General features: G+C 39.9%; 1 protein-coding gene and 1 long non-coding RNA gene across 2 annotated transcripts in view; one reads left to right on the top strand and one right to left on the bottom strand.

The window, feature by feature from the left end:
- nell2a (neural EGFL like 2a) overlaps positions 1–22170 on the top strand; it is an 80991-nt gene extending 58821 nt beyond the window's left edge. Inside the window, exons 16-20 of the mRNA XM_034879688.1 lie at positions 8635–8775; positions 10185–10378; positions 15012–15188; positions 18256–18480; positions 21382–22170. Of these exons, the coding sequence (XP_034735579.1) occupies positions 8635–8775; positions 10185–10378; positions 15012–15188; positions 18256–18480; positions 21382–21423 (779 nt within the window). The 3' untranslated portion in view covers positions 21424–22170. The remainder of the gene's footprint in view (positions 1–8634; positions 8776–10184; positions 10379–15011; positions 15189–18255; positions 18481–21381) is intronic.
- Positions 970–6452, bottom strand: LOC117949475. Its single transcript, XR_004657694.1, has 3 exons — positions 6442–6452; positions 4565–4574; positions 970–1060 (listed from the first exon to the last, which is right to left on the bottom strand). It is a non-coding gene; the product is annotated as an uncharacterized LOC117949475 (long non-coding RNA).
- Positions 22171–23387: the final 1217 nt, after the last annotated feature.

Here is a 23387-nt window from a genome sequence, read left to right as displayed (position 1 = left end):
AACATATTTTGAATTGGGCATACTTTTGTTTTCCGTTTCATTTGGGTTTATGCTGGAAGTAATCATGTCAATGTAGCTTAACTTAAAGTCGACAATCAGAGCTTCTAGCTTGCAGCATTTCATATAAAACATGCTACTGGATGGAGAAAGTAAACCTTGTATACTTTAGGTGCTAGACGTTGCACTTAAGCCAAAATTGAGCTTCAAATTGTATAAGTAATTTTGAAAAACTTGTGACTAAAAGCATCCCACTAAGAGCAGAGGAGATATTAAAAGCGAGAAAAAAAAAGATCAGAATAAGTCACAGTTCGATAAGATTAGGTCAATATAATATTGAAGCCACAGGTTTAGGCATATGCGAGCAAAACCCCTCTTTGTATTAAGGTGCAGTAGGTAAGCCTTATAAAACTAACTTTCTAACAAACTAACTGTCATATTTGTTCAAACTGACCCTATGTTCGAGTGGAACTACATAAAGCAGGTCATTTAAAAAAGAAATATGGCTCCTCTGGCACCACCTACAGCCTGTAGTGCGATTTGCATAAATCCACAGCTCCCTGTTCAGATCCTGCGTGTCAATCACTGATCAGGCACACACATTCATTATCCCTCGTAGGGGCGAATGGCTAATTGCTGGATCTTCACAATCCTATGTACAGCACCTTTAAAGGTGCACTAAAAAATATGGATGAAATTCATGTTCTGTATATTAAAAAGATAGTTTGAGGGTGTTTGAGGTATCCATTGTCAATGTTTTACCTACAGTGGATGGCGGTCGGCACCTTTTCCAGTTTAAATAAGCAGCCAGGAGCACCGACAGACACAATGTACTGCTGTAATGTATTTTAGCCACCTAAAAAAAAATCAATATTGACCTAATTGTATTTAGAGACAACTATTTCTGACAGGGGAATTGAAGCTCTTTTCACAGCTACCAGACTCCTTTGACAACAACGTTTTTTCAATTTTACCTCGCAGAACATGAGAGGTGTTGGTCTACCGCTGCCTTGATCGGATAGTTTGTTGGTGTGATTGAATGATTTTGGTGAATCTGAACTAACTCCTTAAAACACCAAAGTTACACAATAATGCAAAGAAACCAACCAATCAAGGCAGCGGTAGACCACCAAATCCCTTGTTCTGCTAGGTTTGAAACGAGTCGGATGGCTGTAAAGAGAGCTTAGGTGGATTTAACTACTGATTTATACACTTAAAATAATATAGAGTTTTGTAGTTCCTCTTTTTTTTTTTAGGTGGCTAAAATATGTTGTGGGGCTGCCCGACCTGACTGTCAACAGACGTACACTGCTGAGCTTGCTGAGCCATGTTGGTACTCCTGCCTTCTTCTCCAAACTGGGGACATGCCAACCGCCATCTACTAAAGGAAATACACTGACTATGGATGAGCATCTCATACAACCCAAATTCAAAATGTATGAACTTTTCAATCAAGTTGGTGTTTCCAAAATTTAGTAGCTTACATCTCTGTCCATCGAAGTGTTTTAATCATTCTGAAAGGTTGAGCTGGATATCTCTGCTCTGGGTGATTTTGCATAAATGATGAAAAAGTGAATGGCAATGGAAAGTGTCAGAAGTCATGCAAAACCGATGGACATTAGATGCAAATCATTGATTTTATAAATGTTTCCTTAACATTAAGACATTCTTCTTATCCTTACTACTTTCCATTTCCCATATAATAGCCTACTGCATTATTTATTTATTTATAATTTGTAGGGCTTTTTTGGCCTTTATTTGATTCCTGCACTGTAAACCCAGATTTAGTGGATTTTTTTTGTCGTCACTACTTATTCTTTCATGTTTTGTTAAAAACCATAATCATTACTAAATTACATAAGTTCTTTGTAATAATCAGCTTAACAGTGCACAGATAATATTAAGCAGAGTTAATTAGGGATAAGTTTCTCTACGCAGTAAAACTTTGACATAACATGCTTATTACCGCTCTGTGTTAATACAACTTGACCTGTTAAGTTTCGCCTTCTGTAAAAACTTAGACAGTTTAGGGCAACAAGTTTCTAGTAAAGTAAACTAATTTGGGATAACAGTGTGTTTTTATTGACCAAATTGCTGAACTGTTCCGATGAGATGAATAGGGAGGTAGCGTTTGTATTTCGATTATTTTCAGCTCATTATCTTCTCCTTTCAAGCTCCTTTAAGCGTGTTAGGTTGCTTTGCCACCACTTAAAATGTTCTGTCACCATGCTGGCAGTTGTATAACTAATGATTGCCGCTGCTGTTGCTGACTGGCCTTTTGTTAGCTTCTAAAAGGTCTCAAAGGCTGTGGGCTGCTTAAGGGAGAAGAGCATTTGATCAGATGCTGTGGACAAACACCTCATCCTTTTGTTTTTCAATTAATCTGCAGTCTTAAGTTCTCACAATAACTTTTTATCATCAGCTGCACTGAATCACATGGAGACAAGTTTAGCATCAACAATGATCTTTCAGGACAAGGAGAAAGAGATAAAATATTTTAATGTTCGGTGTTAATGATGCAACTTATATGTGTGACTCCTACACACTCCTGGAGGGTTATGTTCAAGAGCTCCACCAGGGACCCCTGGTGTATTACACCTACACTTTAAATTGATGTTGCATTGGTGGAGGAAAAACTCACATTTTTGGAAGTAGTGCTCATCAACAGCACACCTCTTCGGAAGTGATGCTTTCATTAAGAGATGTGATATAAAGAGGGGAGCTTTCTGTTTATGTGAGTGAAAGGGTTCCTTTTCATCAGGGCTTCCGTATTAAATTTAATATTCATTGAGTTTTTACAACCTTTTCTCTAACTTTACATTTATCTGAGTTCTATAAGGAAAGACCAAGGACGATAAGTGAGGGAAGGAAGAGAAAAGCAGAGTTTAAAGAGGAAATATGTAGAGAAAGAAAAAAGAGGTTATTTCATTATTGGGTTATAGCAGATGAGAGGAGATAAGATGAGAGCAAAAGGGGGATGAAAAAAGGAGGTGATTTATTATGAAATGTAAAAATGGAATAGGAAAATTAGCAACAAAGAGGAATATGGAGAAGGAGGATGGGAGGAGAAAAGTGAATAGCCAGTGAGTCCATGAGGAAACTTCGAAGGCAGTGAGAGAACGAGTGTGGAGCCTGAGGTCATGCTGGCATATTGACTAGGACAGAGAGCTGAACAGGGCCAGACAAACAATTTGTTCCCTCAGACCTCATTTACATTGATGCAGAGCTCCAGGAAGCTTTTTAGTGTTTTAAACAAAAACACAGACTAGACAGTCAAAAGAAAAGACGGACGGACAAAACAACAGATTGACAAAGAAATAGACAGCCAGAGATACACAAGCAGGAAGATAAATAACAAATAATACAACCCAGTCTCACGGTAGTTACTAATGTATTTTAATGGGAAGCATCTTTCGTGATCACAGCACGACTACGGTAACGAGTAGTTTGAAAAGCTGAAAATCCGTGCAGGGAGGTTGGTTGGGACGGTGGATGGGTCAAACTACACAGGACTTTACCCCGGAGACAGGGGTTTTTACTAAACCCAACCGTCCCGCTATTGTCGTGCGTCCCCCAGAGTCCGACGCCGTCTCCCACATGTAGCATTTAACTTCCCCGTTGTTGCGTCCTCCAGAGACTGCGGATCGTGTCCTGGCCATCACCGCTGTCTCCCGCATGTGGAGTTTAATTTTCCTGTTGTTTCCTCCCCCAGTGTCCCGGCGCACAAAAAAACAAGATGAGTGTGTCTGTTTACACAAATCAATAGATTAAAAATAAGGTGACTATTTCACAAACTGCCGTGAGACCGTGTTGAATAAGACTTATATGGTCAGGTGAATATACACATTTTCCCCTTATACACCATGGTATAGGCAAAGGAAAACAACCTCATAGTTCAAATCTCCCCAGGGCACACCCCTACCGACACTCAGGCACAGGTTGTAAATATTTAAAACCATAAGAATTTTTTTTCCCCTTTGACAGCTCCCATGGTGCATTGCTGCAGCTCTCCCTTTCTCCCCCCCTTTGCTCCACAATTTACCCACAATGCCTGGGGGTCTGAGACTGTTGAAGCTCAAGCGGCTTGTTTAAGCACAGTGATTATGTATTCATTATTTATTTAGAGACGGCCTTACAAAGCACTCACTCCATCACGCATAATTAGTGTATCTTAATTAGGGCCAGCTAATGGCCGGAGCTGTCGTTTAGCTGAGCGCAACCTGCTGCCTCTACTGAAATGACACATCTCCCAGGAATAGCTTAGCTTGCAGCTGTAGCTGCTGCAGTGCAGCGAACGGCACTGGCCACTGGACAGCTATATTGCTTTAAAGGCTTTAAAGGTTTTTCTCTGCTGCAGCATACACATCTGCTCTGTAAATGACATGTCATGTGCTCTCATTTGAGAAGAAAATCAGTATGCAAAAGTGGACATTTTATATCTTTTTGGTTTGGGGATGGAACCATCTATCCGGGCAAATACCAGTCAGAGTGCCATTGTTTTTCTGTATGTCGGTAAATTCTGCACAGGTTACATAATATTGCAGACTTGTTAGCTAATTAGTCAGACAGCTGTAGCGCTGAAGTGCAAATGTGAGAGAAATATCTGTCTCTTTAGCTGCTAAGTGCTTCACTACGCTCACTCACTACACACTTCTTGGCTTATAGTCACAAGCACAACTTTGTTTATGTTGTGTCTTGGTGCCCCTGTTGGTCCAGCTGTCAATCAAACACATGCATCTGTCCCCCCCACTCAGAGGCTTGGCGATTAAAGGAGAATTTCTGATCTCTAGAATTTCTTTCTTACTCTCAAATATAAAACAACTATTCTGACATTGCCTTTCACGTGTTTTTGACTTATAAAAAAATCAGTTTACACATTGTGATTTCAGTTGTAATTTAAAGGGTGAAGGAATGGTACAGCTCTAGGTAAGTGATACAGAGTGATTGCATTCTGTATGCACTTGCAGCTACCAATTGTTCACAAGGCTTGTTTCCAATTTACCATGATTACTCATCCATTCTCCCACTCAAGTGCTTCCAGATATGGATTTGCGTTTTAGTGTCTGTTTCATCTTTAGGAGCCGGGTGTCTAACTCAATTTGCCTCAGGTTCGTGATGATAGATTGACTTGAGTTTGCTCTTTCTCCTAATGAAGACAGAGGACCAGTGACAATTACTCAATTACACTTTACTGTACATAAAGGGCAAGGATCACGAATACATGTCTTACCTTATCAATAAGGTAAGCCATGCCAATAAACACATTGTATACATTACTATTGACTTACAGATTCTGCAGCCTTTTTTCAGCTGTCATTGTAAATGTGATCTGACATGACAAATTCAGCTAATTCTAAAATCCATTTATAGTCAAATGGCTTCAGGAGGAAAGTTTCAGTTGAGATCCAGAGATGTATCTGAATAAATCCTCCTAGACCCTATCAGGATTATCAGGTAGACCTCTGTGGGAATAGAAATCAGTTTGATTTAGGTCACTGTAAGGGACATGTACATGTGGCAGGAGTAATAGTGATGCAACACAGCAAAACTCCACCCCCACCCCACAGGGCTATCTGTCAGTCAAAGGGAAAAGACAAGACATGGGGAGGGAAGTGTCAGTGCTGGAACCAAGGAAAAAAAGAAGGTGTAAAAGCAACCTGTACCTGTCCAAGATGAGAATAGGAAACGAGGACGAAGTGAAGGGGTTGGCGGGAGCAGGGACAGTAGAGGGAGGGATGAAGAAAAAAGGGCAGGCAAGTTTAAACTCTAAACTCTGTCTTTTTCCGCTCAAAGAAAGAGCAAACTGCAGGGATGAGGGAAGGTGACGATGAGAGCGCCTCTGTTTTGGCCTCAGCTTTGAGACAGAGCAAGACAGCACGGTGAAAAAATGGAACACATGGAAAGGTAAAGGTAGAGGATTAAGAAAGAGAGGCTGGGGGGGGGGGTGTTGGCGGAGTGGCATAACATGCCCAGGAGAGTGCAGAGGAAAGACCGTCCGCTTGTTTCTCACTTTGTCCTCAGAGAGTTGCCTTAATAGAGCCCTTGTTTCCAGGCTGCCACTCAGGATAACAAGGAGGATAACTGCAGTCTGTCTCCTCGTCTCTCTTTCTCCTCCTTTGCTTATTCCTCCCCCTTCTCGTCCTGCTTTTTTATCCCACTCCTCTTTGTCTCCTTCACGGCATCCTCCTCCTTCCCGTTTCACCTCATCCTCCCATCCTTATCTTTCTCTCTTTGTGGAGGTTTCTTTCTGTCAGATTCCACCTCTTTCAGTCAGCAAGGTAACTCCAAAATAACTGTTATTTCCGTGGCCTTGACCTCTCCAGGAGACAGACAGAAAGATTTTTTTGTTTGTTTGTATGGTCCTTTTTTTCAGAGCAGAGAGAGGAAAAATATGACATGATTTAACAAGTGAAAATACTGTGCCATACCCATCTATGCTTCAACTAAAGCAAAAGCCTTATGATTCGTAATGACAGAGCTTTCAGCCGGCACCCTTGTCTGTGTGTCATTGTTGATGATTTAATTACAATGATCTTCCATTATCCTTTACGCAACATGATAAAGGAGAAGACGAGACCTTTGCAAGCATGTTGTATCCTTGCTGTACCTCACACATTCAATCTTCTTCAAGTCCTAGATGTGACAACAGGAAGTTTCACTGTCCTAAAACCGCCACACTTTATAAGTTGATTTGACAGGAGGCTAAGAAGCGACAGGCCATAATTGTAGCTGACAGGCTTGGCTTAGTTAAAAGAGAAAATCAAGAATCTTCTGTTTAGGGTATAACCTTTTGTTGTTATCACCAGACAGTCAAGCTTTTAAAACACCTGAATGAAACTGGCTGAAAATAACCCATTTGCATATTTTTAGACTTACCTCACCATCAGTTGTCTGTTATAAATAGTATCTGACTGCTCAGATGTACTTTGAACAGTTTCATGCAACCTTATTGGGGAGAAGAAGATGCTTTGGACAAATTCAGCTCAAATTTTTCTGTACTGGCAATACACCTCCTCCTCCTACAGACCACCAAGAGCATTTCTTTTCAGTAGTGGGGAGAATGTATATCAATTTCTACAAATGGCTAGTTAGAGTATTTGCTGTAGACTCATGATTTTCAAGCAGTGTCCTTTTAAACCAGCGTTGCTGCCCTAAGGGGAGCAATGAGGTGCTCTGCTTGCACCAAACTGATGTAATTAGTGAAATGTGAGATTTTGCTTTAAAGTCTGCCACGCTAAAGGAGAGAGATTTTTGAACCTGGCCAATTTGGATAAAAGAAAAAAGAGATATGCTGTAGTTTTCTTTTAGCAGATCTGTTTCTCAGAAAAAAACAGGTCATTTTTGAATAGATAACGCCCTAATCTGCGGGACATTTCATCAACAGTTAATCTACTGCAGAAATTCTATTAAAAGCTGAGGGCTCATTAGCCAATAGATCTTAATCCCATTACTGCCAGGGCGGTGGGGGAGCATGAGTCCGTCTGCCTGATGCTCTATGGGGGATACTGTTGCAGGCAGTTGTGGAGAAGGTCAGACACAGCACACTGCCATTTTCATAATGAGAGCAGAGCATCATGCATCATGCACAATCATAAAAAAAACATCATGGACTATACAGACACATTTAATCACAGTGCATGTCTGGGCCTAACATATTTAGCCCTACTGTGTAATGACAGACTTTATTTCCTCTCTCGTGTGGGCCTGGCCCTTAGTTTAATTAAATGTTAGCTAAAATATCAGTGTGATCTGTCTCTGTGTGTATAATGCTCATGCTCATTGTTAAAAATTGTATTGGATTTGTTCTTGGTTGATGTTTGCAGGAACGTTGCAGGGTCACTTGTTGAAATTAAAGGGTTAAATGTATGCCTGTTGTAAACAGAAATGAGTAGAGAGAGAGTCAAAAAGAGAAACAAGGAAACACTTGAAAAGAGCTGAATAGAAAAAAAAAATGGGAGCAAAAAACAAAAATACAGAGATGAGACCGTCAATACTTTTATTACGTCAGCACATAATAAAAGTATTTCATTAAAGACAAGAGCTGAAGGAGGAGGCAAAGTCAAGGATATTTCTTAGTGGAGCTCTGTGAAACCAAACATCTGCTCCAGCTATTGACAATCACCCAAAGGATGTGTTAGAAGTTGTGTTAAAGCCCTTTGCAGAGCTTCTTTGCACATCACATCATAGAAACCCCTGATGTCCAAGCAGTTCAAGATTCGAGTGAAGTTCACATTCAATAAAAGTTTCCACACACCTCGGAATTTATCTGTTTGCCTGCATATGTTGGAGGATTCTAGTGTGTGTGATTTGTACTAGTTTCAAAATGAAGCCTGTTAAATCTCTGGCTTCTGAGAATAGACTTGTTATATTAGACTCATCCATTCCCTGCTATATTTTATTGATGCAGATGTCCTTCTCTGGCCATGCAACTATGCTTGATCTATAAAGCCTACGGACTAGTTTCCCTCAAACTCTAGACACGTTTTATCAATTATGAATCAGTCAATGTTAAAAATGCCTACCAGGCAAGAATGGAGCTCAATAGTCCATTCACTGCAAAGAGCATATTTTGAAGCCAACATGATAGTGATAGTGTATATGGATGTGTAATTGTTCCTTCTCTTCTCTCCTATTCAGATATTGATGAGTGTTCGGACGGCTTTGTTGAGTGTGATAGTAAATCCACTTGTGTCAACTTGCCCGGCTGGTACCACTGTGAGTGTCGTGATGGCTACCATGACAACGGCTTGTTTTCCGCCAGTGGGGAATCATGTGTAGGTTAGTGGTCTGCCATTGCTTTCTTTACGAAAAATTAAAACAATAATGGGGAAAACGTAAATTTTTTTCTGATTTTAGGATTGCAATGTGGTTAAGTCACATTTGGATAGAACACAAATTTCCCTTGTGAACGCAAAACAATGTGGTATTTTTTGTGTGCTATTGTAACTGTTCATGAATGTTATGTTTTCTGAACATAAAAAAAAAATGTGAACACAAAAAAAACTATTTGGATTTCTTGAATATTTCATTTCATGAAGAAAGTATTTAGTTTTCTATTGTTACAAAATATAATTTTATTAATTTATTGCTTTAATGCACCATTAACGGATAACTCCCCATTCATTTTCATTACATTACAATCAGCTGACGCTTTTGTCCTAAGTGACTTACAATTGCTTTATATCAGAGGTTGCACACCTCTGGAGCAACTAGGGACGCATTGGTTGCTCAGAAACACATTGGTTGATGTATCGCAGTGGGAATAAAAACCAGGATCTCCCAGACCAAAGGCATGTGTAATATCCACTGCGCCATCACCACCACAGAATGTCCCCCTTTTACATCTCATTTTGATTTCTAGCTTCATGATTGAGACGTTCAAGAAGAAAGCCCTTAAAATAATGCTTTTTCATTTAAAGCAGAACTTTGTTTAAATATGTGAGCCATTCACCATGAGAAACTTAGCTTTTGTTTTATAAGATGTGTCGTTGTGAAGTTGTAAGTAATGGTGTGATTGGAAAGGTATGTCATTATCAGTGTGTTTTCCTCCCAGAACGTCAGCTTGCTTTTTGCAGCCTGCTCATTTTCTGGAACATTCTCTCTGATACAGCCTGTCAAGAGAAGTGTCAGCTGTCAAAATGGAAACCCTCAATCTACAGCAACATTGAAGCATTGCCTGTAACAATAGTGCTAGTGCTGCTCAACTCGTTGACCCCATCTTGGCTGTCAGTTTGAGTTGGGAGAGGCAGGGGGAAAAAGCAAATTAAAGGCACTCTCAATAAACCAAACCTGTCCGGACTTCACAAAGGAAAGTTATTATTTCGGCAAAAGTAGGTTTCTGGGTCACATTACAGTAGTGTACTGTATGTTTCTCTGAGATCTGAAAAATGTTGTATTGCTACAATTTACAGCTTCATATGAGCTGCAGCTTACAGGTGCAGAAAGCAGGTCTTTGTCTTGCTCTAGAGGACAAAGATGTAGGTGCTCATTACTACATATTCATTACATTACATACTTTGAAACCAATCTGTGACAGAACACGCTCCTTTACCTTGTCACCATGTTGCTAAAGCAAATAAAATGGGGCTTGTAATTAAAAAAAATCCCATTTCCACAAGCCATTCATAAACTGTTAGGGTTAGGCACTGAGCATATGTATGATATCATCTTTTTTGTGCTCCCTGCAGATATTAATGAATGCAAGACAGGGAGGAACACCTGTGCCAATGACACTGTGTGCTTCAACCTGGATGGAGGCTACGACTGCCGGTGCCCTCACGGGCACAACTGCAGCGGCGACTGTATCCATGACAACAAGGTCAAGCACAGTGGGCAGATCTGGGTGCTGGACAGCGATAGGTGCTCTGTGTGCTCCTGCCAGGTAAGGAACACATAGAGAGAAGAGATAGACAGAGAAGAGCCAAAGCAGAGGTAGATAGATTGAGTGAAACAAAAAGAGAGACATGGATAAACAAATGGAAGGATGGATAAGATACAAAAGATGCAGAGACAGATTAAAACAGAGGAAATATACCCATTGCCATAAATAGTTGAGTTATGATGTTCCCTCTCTTTGTTACTGCATGTGTACCCAACTGGTCTATGATTGAATTATCTGCTCTTTGTTTATTCTATCTCCACTCAAGTGTCCACTAAACAAAAACTAACAAAGCAACTGTAAACCTGTTCTTCCCTTTCCATGATGATGTCTCACACAGTGCCAATCAGCAACAAATTTCACTTTGTTTTGTCACATTACCATACTGCTCCCCTTGAACCAGTCAGTGAATATTGCATATAATATAAAACATTTTTATAAAATCACAGTGGTGCAATAATGCAATTGTTTTATTTTTTATTTTTTTATAAGAGATGACGTGAGGGTCTATTAAGGGCCAATGTCATGTCACCTTTGGGACAATAGTATTAGGACCCAGTGGCATCAACATACAATGGGCTCAAAAGTTTGGGCACCCCTGGTAAAAATGTGTATTAATGTGTATAAAGAAGCTGAGAAAAGATGGAAAAATCTCCAAAAGGTCTTCAAATGACAGATTAGACATTTGTATAATATGTTACAAAAGGTTAGATTTTATTTCCATCATTTACACTTTCAAAATAACAGAAAACAAGAAAATAGCATCTGCAAAAGTTTGGGCACCCTGCAGAGTTTATAGCATGCACCGCCCCCTTTGGAAAGCTAAGACCTGACAGTGTCCTGGATTGTTCTCACAATGGTGTAGCACACTTGAGCTGTGCTACACCATTCCACTATAAAGAGATACTTGTATAAATACGGTCTTCACGGTAGAGTCATCAGAAGAAAACCTCTTCTACGTCCCCACCACAAAAATCAGCGTTTGAAGTTTGCAAATGAACACATAGACAAGCCTGATGCATTGTGGAAACAAGTTCTGTGGACCGGTTAAAATAGAACTTTTTGGCCAGAATGAGCAAAGGTATGTTTGGGGAAGAAAGAGCACAGAATTTAATGAAAAGAACCTCTGTCCAATTGTTGAGCATGGGGGTGGCTCAATCATGCTGTGGGGTTGTAGTGCAGCCAGTGGCACAGGGAACATCTCACGAGTAGAAGGAAAAATGAATTCAATACAATTTCAGCAAATTTTGGACGCTGACTTGATGCCATCTGTGAAAAAGCTGAAGTTAAAGAGAGGATGGCTTCTACAAATGGATAATGATCCTAAACACACCTCAAAATCTACGGTGGATTACATCAAGAGGCATAAACTGAAGGTTTTGCCATGGCCTTCACAATCTCCTGACCTCAACATAGTTGAAAATCAATGGATAGACCTTAAAAGAGCAGTGTGTGACAGACAGCTCAGAAATCTCAAAGAACTGGAAGACTTTTGGAAGGAAGACTCGGCAAAGATAACTCAAACAAGAATTGAAAGACTCTTGTCCGGCTACAAGAAGTGTTTCCAAGCTGTGATACTTGCCAAAGGGGGCAGTACAAGGTATTAACTCTGCAGGGTGCCCAAACCTTTGAAGACGTCATTTTTTTGAATTATGTTATTTTGAAAGTGTAACTGATGTAATTAAATTTAACTTTTTGTGACATATTATACGAATGTCTGATCTGTCATTTGATGCCTTTCAGAGATGTTTCCATCTTTTCTTGGCTTCTTTATGCACAATAATACAACTTTTTACCTGGGGTGCCCAAACTATCGAGCCCCACTGCATATGACAGCTAAGTGAATTGTTGTGGTGCATTCTTGTTTCGTGTAGTATATTTCTCTAATTAAACAATGGTTGATGAGTTGCTGGTGGGAGGTATAAGGGGTCACTTGTAGTGATGAACCCAGAGTGAAATATTGCCAACTTTGCGGTCACTGTGGCACTTAACAGCTAAAGAGCAGATATTTCTATTAAGAGTTGTTGGACACCAACACAGAGCTCAAATGAGGCTGAATATTGGACTTCAACAGATCACCAGAAACATGACACAAGTTGATAAAGGTAATATAATGTCAGTGTTGTGTTTACAGCATATTTCTGCTGCTCCCAAATAGCCCCCAAAAAAACAAACAGTTATTGCAAGTTTAAGTTACATAATGAGAAATGAAGATAGGGCTTGTCATACATCAAAAACTCAGCTCGGAACTTACATAAAACTTCTATTGAAACCTTTCTGCAATGTATGTCTTTTATGTGTACTTGCTTGTCTTACATTGATTTTGTTAAGTAGAAAAATATCTGGTGACGTCCTTAATTTCCGAAAGATTAACTTCTGCTTAAAATGAAAGACCCTGTGCAAATCACCTCTCCACTTGTTAAAGAAACAAGGACTTGTGTAGCTATGGAAAGGGACTTAAAGTGAGTGCTGACTGCCGATGGAAACACTGGTACCATAAACCCTGATGTGACAGTGCTGTTGACAATTACCGTGATGCTCTTGTAATGAGTAATTTCATTAAAACAAAGTAGCTAAATGTAGTAATTTTAAAGGTCTACCAGAGTGACTCAGGCTTCTGATGTAGTTGCTTTGAGTGATTTCTGACACATCGGTGACAAGGCATCTGGGAACACTTTGTCCGTAAAACTCATTTGATCATCCTAAACACATTTTCTCTCAAAGATTATCAGGTCACGGACCAGTCATACTTTGCATTTCAGTGTTTCACTCAACCTAATACCATGTGTCTCGCAATAGTGGAAGGTGATTATAGTGGATTAGTTTCGGTAGTGAATGATGAAGCAGCAAATTATTCATTTGATTACAAAGGACCAGGCCAGAAATGGCTTCTTAATTAAATGAGTCATATTAATTGATTTGAGAGATTGAAAAGCTGCCTGTCAAAATGAATTGTATTGAGGGATAGAAGAAGCAGAGGAGTAAACATGTTATTGTTTTGGAGTGAGACGGACACAGCTGGATATTAGAGGGAGATCTGTGACTAACTGATGGGGGAAACCAAGGTCAAAAATCACAGAGAAGACACGACTGGGATGTGCTTAGACTGAGGTCTTGCAACATGCAAATAGTTCTTATTGCACCAGATGGGTGGGGTTTACCGCATGAATGCATCTGTCAGTGGGGAAGCTAATCTCTTAAACATATCAAAAATTACATTTAAAATTAAATTTTTATTCAATTGGTGGAAACTCCAGGTATCCCAGAATGGACTAGGTGGCCCAGAATCCTAAATGAGGTGAAAAATAAAGAAAATCTATGCAGACCAGAAATTATTATTTGGGCGTTGAAGAAGCTTCAGGTTTAAATGTCATTTTTATCCTTCATGCATTTAATACATTTTAGTGTTCATTAATATTCATTTTGATATAAAAAACTATAACAGACTAACAACATAAAGATAAAACAAAGTATGTCACAAGATCAGAATTAAACAATAATAACATCATCATAATTAACATTGCAAATAAGAATCCTAAGACTGGGAGCCTAGAGGTTAAGGCAGCAACTATGAAGAGCAACGTCTCATATCATTACCCATCTCTCTCCTCTCATTTACTGTCATCTCTTCTTTTGATGAACTAATAAAGGCATAAAAATAGCTGAAAACAAATTATAGGATTATATTTATCTTTAAGTCGCTGAAGTCTCTAGGGGTGTGTGTTTGTGCGTGTGTGGATATATTTATGTACACCCATTTAATATTCTTATTTTGGTGGTATTTTTTTTAAAGTTTTTGATTGATATCATTTGTTTATTATTGAAAAGCAAGAACCAAAGATTTGTGGGCATTTATACTTAGACAATTAGGTAAACTATTAATTAATTTAAAAAAAGTTACCAATACATTTTCTGTCAGTCCACTACTTGATTAATCGACTAATCATTTTCACGTGTCTGGAACTATCGTTACTTTATGTTAGTCCTTTATGGCTCAGACAGTTCCACATTAAAGTGACAGCGCCAGATGTATGTAGTGGGAAGTATGTGAGAAATATGTGACCAAGGAAATGAACTGAATTCAAACCCACGGCAGTTCTTTTACGTGGAAGGCAACTTAAATCACTGAGACAACTAGACAGCCGAGTAGCACTTCTTCTAGCACCAAACCGATGAACAGGAACTCCTAAAGAACCATTGAGTCTCAGTATTCATGAAATACGTTTCACTCCAGTGTGTCTTTCCCAAAGTACAAGCTGAGACTGAATAGCCATAAAATACAGCTTCAAATCAGTTGCAAGGCTTCACAGCATTTAAGACAATATTTATTTTTTCTATTTATTTTATTCTTTTATTTTTTATTTTATTTTGTTTTGCTTTTATCTTCATATTTGGGACATCATCTTTTTATTGTGCTTTTATTGTGTTATCTATTTATTCTGTATTATCTTTTTGTGCAGCACTTTGGAAATCTTGTGTTTGTTAAAATCGTGCTGCAAAGATAAAGTGATAAATAAGTAAAGTGATTGGATATTATCAACATACGTGTTTAATGATCCCATCACACAACTGGCCTTGTCTTTGCATGCATGTACTATGTGTGCTCATGTGTTATATGTTTGTGCTCTCTGCTCAGGCTGGCCAAGTGATGTGCCGCAGGATGGTTTGCGACTGTGACAACCCCAACGCCGATCTGTTCTGCTGCCCCGAGTGCGACCCTCGACTGAGCAGCCAGTGTCTGCACCAGAACGGCGTGCTGACCTACGGCAGCGGGGACACATGGGTGGAAAACTGCCAGCAGTGCCAGTGCCTGGTGAGTAGGGCTGGAAATATAAACCGCAGCATGTTTATAAAACTTAAATCGCAGGAGTTTAGTCCATGCTTTTATGCCACACGAGAAACGGAATAGATACTCCAGTCTCCATGGAAATGCTCACAAATGAGAGAGGTGCTATGTAAAGAAAGTCAAGAAGAGATGTTTTGTGGCAAGAGACGAGGACTGATTAGGAGGTGAATAGGAAGGTTGCAGAAAGGAGAAAATGAAGATTGCTTTTCCACTCATGGCAGAAGAAAAGGAGTATTTTAAAGAATTCAAAGGACCCTCTGCACTGTTGTCTGCTGTGATGGAATTATACATTTTTTTTATTACTTCCAAGGTTAAGAGAACAGTAGAAAATGTGTGTGCCTGGAGAGTGAGAGTTGTAACACTGTGTATCATCTGTGTGTGCTTTGAGAAGGTTGTGTTGATTGATGAGTATTTGCAGCATGTTTGTTTTGTGGTGTTGAGTGTCCTCTTCTGTACATGCAGTCCTATTTCTCATAAAAAAAAAAAAAAAAACATTGTGTTTGTCTTATAAATCTTTCAGAGTAAGACTTATGCACTAATGTTTTTGCGCTCACTTCTTCTGGCGAGTCGACCTTTTCCAAGGTTTACACAGTGCTGCTGTTTAAACAACGGGGAAGCAAGTGTTTCTCAATAAAGCTGAGCAAAAACTGTAAATCCTTCTACCTGTGATGCCCCCTCACCACACAGCCAAATGCATAATAAATGCAAATGTCATCCTTTACATTCTACCTCACTATCTTGTTTCACCCACCCTCAGTTCTACCACACACCCACACCAGTGTCACTCCTTCTGTTCAGTGACTCACAAATCATCATCACTGTGTGGATCTCAGACAAGCACTTTACAACTCCTTTTTTTCTTTTTACCCTTCCTTTTGTTGCTTTTAAAGATCAGCCAAACGTGTAGCTGATATAAGTTGGCTCCAGACTGACAGATTTATGGTCGGAGTAGCAACAGCAATGCCATTTCCTCCCTCCCTCCGCCCGCCATTGTAATGCCCGGACCTGAGGGTTGCTTTTTAGATTTCTTACAGCGAGCCATTATAGAAGAGCTTGAAAATCACTGCTCAGCTGAGAGGCAGCTGGGATGCACAGTCGGGTGAAAATGGGTTTGCACCGCTTCGCTCTCGCTGAGGCAGTGCTCACTGTAGGCACTTATATATGTTGACAGAAACAGATACAAATGCATTCTGAGAATGCAGGCATGCCAGTCTCGGCAGCAGAGCATACAACCACACACATACAGTATTCAAACATGAGTATGTACATATTGTAGCACACACACACACGCACACACACACAGACACATACACACACTCCATGTTTGAAAATGTAGTCACACCTGTCACCACGACAATGATAATGTTCATGCTTTAATACATCCGTGCAAACAAACAGTAAGAAGAAAACACTCAATTTTAGATGGACAGGAACATACACCACCAGCCATATAGTATAAAGAACAGCACTTGAAAGGGCGGGAGAGAAGGCTGCTGAGCGATACCGTACGGGGCCCTAGTAGCGTGACAGGGACGTGAAATGAACCTTGAATTCTGCTACACTTAGCAGAGCCATGGCTGTCCAGGCTCAGCAGGGGCCTTAAATACACAGTGACAGCAGCCAGATGGGCGACTCATTCTCCCAAGACCCATTCCCATGTGAATCCTTCTCTACCGTGCAATCATTTGAAATCAAGAATGTGGCCTTTGCAGAATGTGAACACATGGGCCACTTGATGATGTGATTTGCTATCTTGTTAAATCACCAGGAGATCAAAGAAGCAAATTCCTTTGCCATAGGTTAGGCTTCAGGTCGAGACGAATAAAACGGAGAGCGTGATTACTGCCGGCTGATTTCCAGGCAAGTAGAAATGTCACTAGTTTTAATCTCCTGGAAGCATTTTGTTACATGCAGTGTTATCCTTACATCTGTCTATGCAAAAGCAAAATGATTAAATTACAGTGAGATACCATGACCACTGAATGCATTGCCAGATGCAAATTTAAACATTCTGAAATATCACAAAGAAATTAAAAAAGACCGGCTTCAGGTTTAGGTTGATCAAGTTTCTATGGCACAAGGCTTTATGTGAAAGGCAAATAAAAGCTGATTGTATAGCAAATCTCTTTCTCCCTTGGATCATAGGCCACATCTGCATAAACAGACAAAGATGACAGTGTCCCTTTTTGCAGTGTGGGATGGATACCTGAGGCTACATTCAATCCCTCCCTCTGGCTATGAGCAAAGAGTGCCACTCGGGGGGATTTCCCACTTTAAATATTTACACACTACATGGAGGCAGGCAGTGGGCATTAACACTGCGTGAGCCTCTGCTTTACAGCCAGCCTAATTTACTATAACATTCCCAAAATGCTGAGCCAGATGATTTTCACTGATATTAAATATCCCCAGTGGGACACTTGCATCGTGCCAGTTGTAACTTAATGTGTGTGGATGCCTTTAGTGTCTATGTGTGTGCTTAAACATTTACAGCCCATATTTCATTTCCAGAGTAGGTGTGAAGCAGAAACGTTCATGGATGGCAGTGTGAGCAGAAGTGGGTCAGGCCAGAGTGATGTAGTGTACAGTAGTTTGGATGTGTAAAGTGGCCAACATATATGACCCGTTTTCTCAGGCCAATAGAAAATGGCAGCAGCAGGAATCTAATAAGGCTCTCTGTGCCGAAAGTTCGCTGGGAGATTAATATGGGAACAACAATGAGAGAGGGGGACTAAAACAAGTCAATTAAAAAGCTGGAGCATTTACTTTTATAAATTGGAGAAAAAAAATTGCTGACTGTGTTGGAAGATTGCTCTGCTCATCTATATTTTCTCAGCACCTTAACTTTTTTCTTTTCCTCATCAAGTAAAGAAGCTCCCTCTGGCATGCAAATACACAGCGTCAGGAGAAATGTGTGTATTTGCATGAATACACTTGTTTAGGGCTGGAAAATGCAACAGCGCGTTTGCACAGATTATTTTCTTTCTTCTCTGTCTGTCAATCTATCTCAAATGTTCTCTCCCTGCCTTTACAGCAGGGGCAGGTGGACTGCTGGCCTCTGCCATGCCCGCCCGTGGACTGTGAGTTTACCGTGGTGCCTGAGGGCGAGTGCTGTCCCCGCTGTGTCACCGACCCCTGCCAGGCCGACACTATCCGCAACGACATCACCAAGACGTGCATGGACGAGCACAACATCTCACGCTTCAGTGGCTCCTCCTGGATTAAACATGGCACAGAGTGCACCCTGTGCCAGTGCAAGGTAAGATGCCAGCCCCGCCTGCAGCCTCCAAACAGCAAATTACAGTGTGTCTACTTCAGTGGCAGACAAGACACCAAAGAAAAGTGGTTTGGAAATTGAGAACCTTCTGTGCTTTGTCAGAAAAAGAAGAGTACACTGTGGCCCAGACTGTGTATTGTTGAGGCAATTTGTGCATCTTCTCATCAGCTCATGACTGTATTTATTACACGTGGTGGTAAATGTGCCTGTAGGTGTTGATGCAGCTGTTGGTGCTGATTCGGATCCAGAGACAAACCTTTGGCACATAAGAAAGACACATTTTACCAAAATTTAAAGACCAGTTGGCTAATAGAAAATGGCCACAAATGAAGAAGGAGGTTAATGAAATGAGTAACTCTTAATCTATTACGTAAACCGAAATACACACAGTGTATGATATTATTAGGGACCAAGTTATAGGCAATGTATTAACAAGTTTACTCTATCACTTATCTTTAACAGTTTATTTTTTTACTCTCTCTCTTGCAGACGATGAATTAAGAAGATTGATACTTCTATATCTGTCTGCTAAATATTAATTTTCATCAGAACGACGTTTAGCTTAAATTAGCATAATGACTGGAAACAGCTTGCCCGGCTCTGTACAAAATCTGCTTGCTGGCACCTCTAAACCTTACTTAACACGTTAAACCCATAGACTGTATATTAATGGACAGCGCATGTGTGACGTCACCCATTGGTTTGTGGAGATCTGCTAGGAGTCGTTGAGTTTGCCGTTACGGGTGCAGCCATCCTGGTTGCAGATGTGACGATTTTAGACGAGACGGAGGAGTGAGGGAGGAGCCCTTACACTCTACGTTATGTTACACACTTTCACTGGCAAACACGTCATAGTCATGCCCTAAACGATTTTAAAATCAACGAGACCATCATTGAAAAAGTGAACATCATTCTGTGTTGCAAAAGACATAAAGCTAGCGATTGAGATCATAAACCCAGTATGAAAAAGTTTACTAAGGTAATAAATCAAGTGACAAGTGGGTTACTTTCGTATAGACTTCTACAGAAACCGACCTCCTTTTGAAACCACACGTGTCGCCCTCTGCCACAATTCAGATAGAATGCAGGTTTAAGGCACTTCCGCATTTGCAGCACTATGCCAAACCGCATTCGTTGTCCATTAATATTTACACCCAATGGTTATATCTCATTATGTCCGTCTAAAAAACTGAAATGTACAAAAATGACCAGTTGCGATTTGTGCCAAACGATTTCTTGACTGTGGATTTGCATAACAGCATGACGACAAACTCCTTTTTGCAGTATAATGCTAAGCTAAGATAGTCAGCTGTGGCTTCATATTTAATCCACAGATATTAGAATCTTTCAGTTTTTCAGTAAGAAAACAACAAGTGTATTTCCCAACATGTTGAACTATTTTTTTAATACAAATTAACTGAAGTCTTGGAATAAGAAAAACCCGTACTCAGAAAACATCTCAGCCTCTCAACCTCTGGCGTCTGGCTTACCTACAGCAGGGAATCCCAGCCTGCTCTGCCCGGTGTTCACAAGCAGACATGTTTACACACGCTGCACTTACAATGTATAGAGTCTTAGATATTCTATAATTGACAAACATAATTGGTTTGAGTAAATCAGATTGAGAAAGCTGCTCTCCACAAGTTTTTGTGGCACAGAACAATCACTAGGTAAGTGAACTTTGTAGGCAAATATCCTAAACAGTTGTGAGCAGTACTTGTTTTGCGTCAGCTTTAGGAATTTAGGGACACAAAGATCTCCCTTGCCTGAGTTTCTAGGATTTCTACATGATCTCTCTGCTTGCCTGACAATGAAAACAAATCTTGCAGAAAAAGTCAGTTTAAACCGACAAATTTAAATATTTAAAGTATTTCTGTGAACTTTTAAAATAATGTCAAAGTCAATGTAAATGCACTGAAAGCAATAATTGGTGCACGGCAATTGATGCTCCTACGGCACACAACAGTCTTTTGGTAAAAGGTTGTTGTTTGTATTTAGGCACTAGGCAGGCACAAGTTTGTATGCTTTATAGATTGCCCCATTAATGTTATATAACGTTACATAAGACAGGAGGGCAACTGTTGGGTGCTTGCTGCTGCTTTCGTCATTTGTTTGGCAGTAGAACATTGGTAAAGCCAGCAGCTGCTTGTCAAGAAATGTTTGGCCCGCATCCAAAATAAGGCTCAATATGGATATATAATTTTTTTTTATAATTTATAATTAATAATTTGTTTCTTTAAAAAATATTGTGTTCTGGGGGAAAAAGCCTTCTCATTTTTCTTCTTCTTTAAGCTCTCTCCAAACAGGTACTGCAGCTGTAGAAAAAACAGCTTTGGTCTCTGGGTCCTCATTTGACGGTCCAACACAGAACCAAAGAGTAGGGGCGTCAAAGCAGTTTGACACGCCAAAATACTTTGGGGCGTGTTTGCCGATTAAAAAATGGTATACTTCAAAACGTGTGCATCTAGGCCTTCACATTGTATATAAATGCCGGAATATGGAATTAATATTTTTAAACAGTGCTGCTTTCAGTACAGTCAGTTTTACAGAGTTCTTTTGGTCAGTTTGGGGATTTCGCACAGACAGGGCTGTGCCTGCAAACCTTTAGAGATCCAGGGAGTTGATCAGTCCCCCTAGTTTAAAGCAAAATGATTCTGAGACCATACACATTTGTATTCTCAGTGGAATACCTTCACCTTGGATCAGTTGCTGCCAAAATGACACAGAGGAATTCTAAATGCCAAACTGAATCTGTATCCTGCAGCATCGCCGGCACCTGAAAATATGAACTGTTGAGCTTCAAAAAGACTTTTTGAAGAAGAGTTTGAAGTGTGACGATAATCCACTCGTGTTTCTTTGCCTTCTCTCTCTTCTCCTCTCCAGAATGGACACACCTGTTGCTCAGTGGACCCCATGTGCCTTTAGTCGCGGCAGATCTGAAGGCACCTGTACAGTGTTCTCCATGTAAAAAAAAAAGTAACACCACCCCTATGTCTCCTCACTGTCCTCCTCAGAGACGTGGGTCAGATAGTCTTTGTTATGATTTGTTTCTGCCTGCTAAACCAGATGGATGGGGTTTACTAATCAGGATAATTCATACAATGTCACATTGTCCATACAGCCAATTGCTCAAAGGTAACCTTCAGGTACTTTCTGTAGATTGGTAGCTCTTATTGTATGTTCTATATGGTAAACCCCAGCCAACTGGTACCTCATGCACGTCGAGCATTAACGTTGTTCAAATACTGTGTGACCCACGTCTGCCTCCTTAACTCCTCTTTATACCAAATGCAAACCTATATCATACCAAACAGATGACGGACTACAGTTTCCTTAAACCCACTCTCTTTGTTCTGTCTCACCACTTAAGAGTGAACCTTTAAGGATCACCGTTTCCCACTCCGAATCATCGCTACATCAATCTGTAACATATTAATATTACTGGCATGACTGTGCTTGATGTCCAAACATTTTTGCTGATTTCTAAATTCTCAGTTATGATATCTTAGATAGAGTAAAAGCAGTTAGCATAAGGTTCTGTTGCCACATTTATGAATTGTCTATATTATGTGGTGCATTGTAGCATTTTGTTTAATTTCTCTTTTTTGTAATTTTCCCCCCAAGCTTGTTATTGTGTAATAGTGAAATAAAAGTATTTCCATTTACATTTAATTCATGTCCTTGGCTTATGTATGAGTGTTTCTGTCACAATCTGCAATGTTTCTGTCTTCATTGTGTTTGAAGACATGTCTCAGTTTATTAGGTACACCTAGCGGAAACGAATGCAGTGTGATTCAACAGTCCTGTCATCAATCCTAACTTGATGAAGATTATAAAGTTTGTATAAGTGTTTCCAATATTTTGTCAATGACTGAGGGTAAGTTAAATAACATAACACCTCTCTGTACATAGCAATAGTGTTCTACAGCACCACAAACAACATCCTCCAAAATGATCACAAAGTTGAATCAACACCTCTCTAAAACTATTTCAACAAACACCGAATATTGTTACGTTAAATTAGAGTAACATCACCTAATCACATCACATTAATAGACTATGATAAAAAAACATATTAACCTAACATCTTTAACATTAACGTCTTTGTAAAAGATGACATCATTTCAACGTTCACCTGGCAAACAACAACAGACAAAATGATCTCACCTCATCTTCATTTTGCCTACTTGGCATGCAATTGTAAATGTTTAAGGGTGAGAATTGTTTGTCAACACCTAATTCATTTTGTTAAGTCACCTACCTTGTATAATAGGTAAATACATTAAATTTTTTCAGCTGTCTATTTTTGTGTTTCCTTTAAAGTTATAGTGTGTAGTTTTTGTCACCCCATGAGGAATTCAAAGTAATGCCAACAACACAAAGACAGTAAAATAAATGACCAAAGCAACGCCATAGACTTGCACAGAGTGCGGTGAAGTCTGTTAGAAGCACTTTTCCGGTGATGGCTGAGCGTTACAGCTGCAAACTGAGCTTGACAACGTAGATGTGACATGAGCAGCCTGTCTGAAAGTCTTCTGGTGGCTGTGCCAAGAGAAATCTCAATCATTTCCAAACTTGCAGAGACGGAGAGCGTAGGTATATGTAAGGTAATAAAAAAGGCACAGGCTAATCATTGCTTACTAAAATGCTAGTTAACAATAGTAATTAAACTTAAACAGCTAATGTTAGTCAATACTGCCTGGGAGCTTCTCCTGGTAATTTGTCTACTGAGACAGAATGAGACAGAAAGTCGCGTGGTTATGACACAATCGTTAGCCAATTTTTACAAAAATGGCTGCTATTTAGCCATAACGTGAGATACAAGGTAATGGAGCCTTTTATACAGTTTCTCAAACAGAGTCTTTAAACGCTTCAGATGTAAAGTTTTT

This window comes from Etheostoma cragini, chromosome 8 (assembly GCF_013103735.1).
Source record: "Etheostoma cragini isolate CJK2018 chromosome 8, CSU_Ecrag_1.0, whole genome shotgun sequence".
Lineage (NCBI taxonomy): Eukaryota > Metazoa > Chordata > Actinopteri > Perciformes > Percidae > Etheostoma > Etheostoma cragini.
Note: the sequence above shows the minus strand (reverse complement) of the source record. Positions and strands in the feature narration are given on the sequence as shown.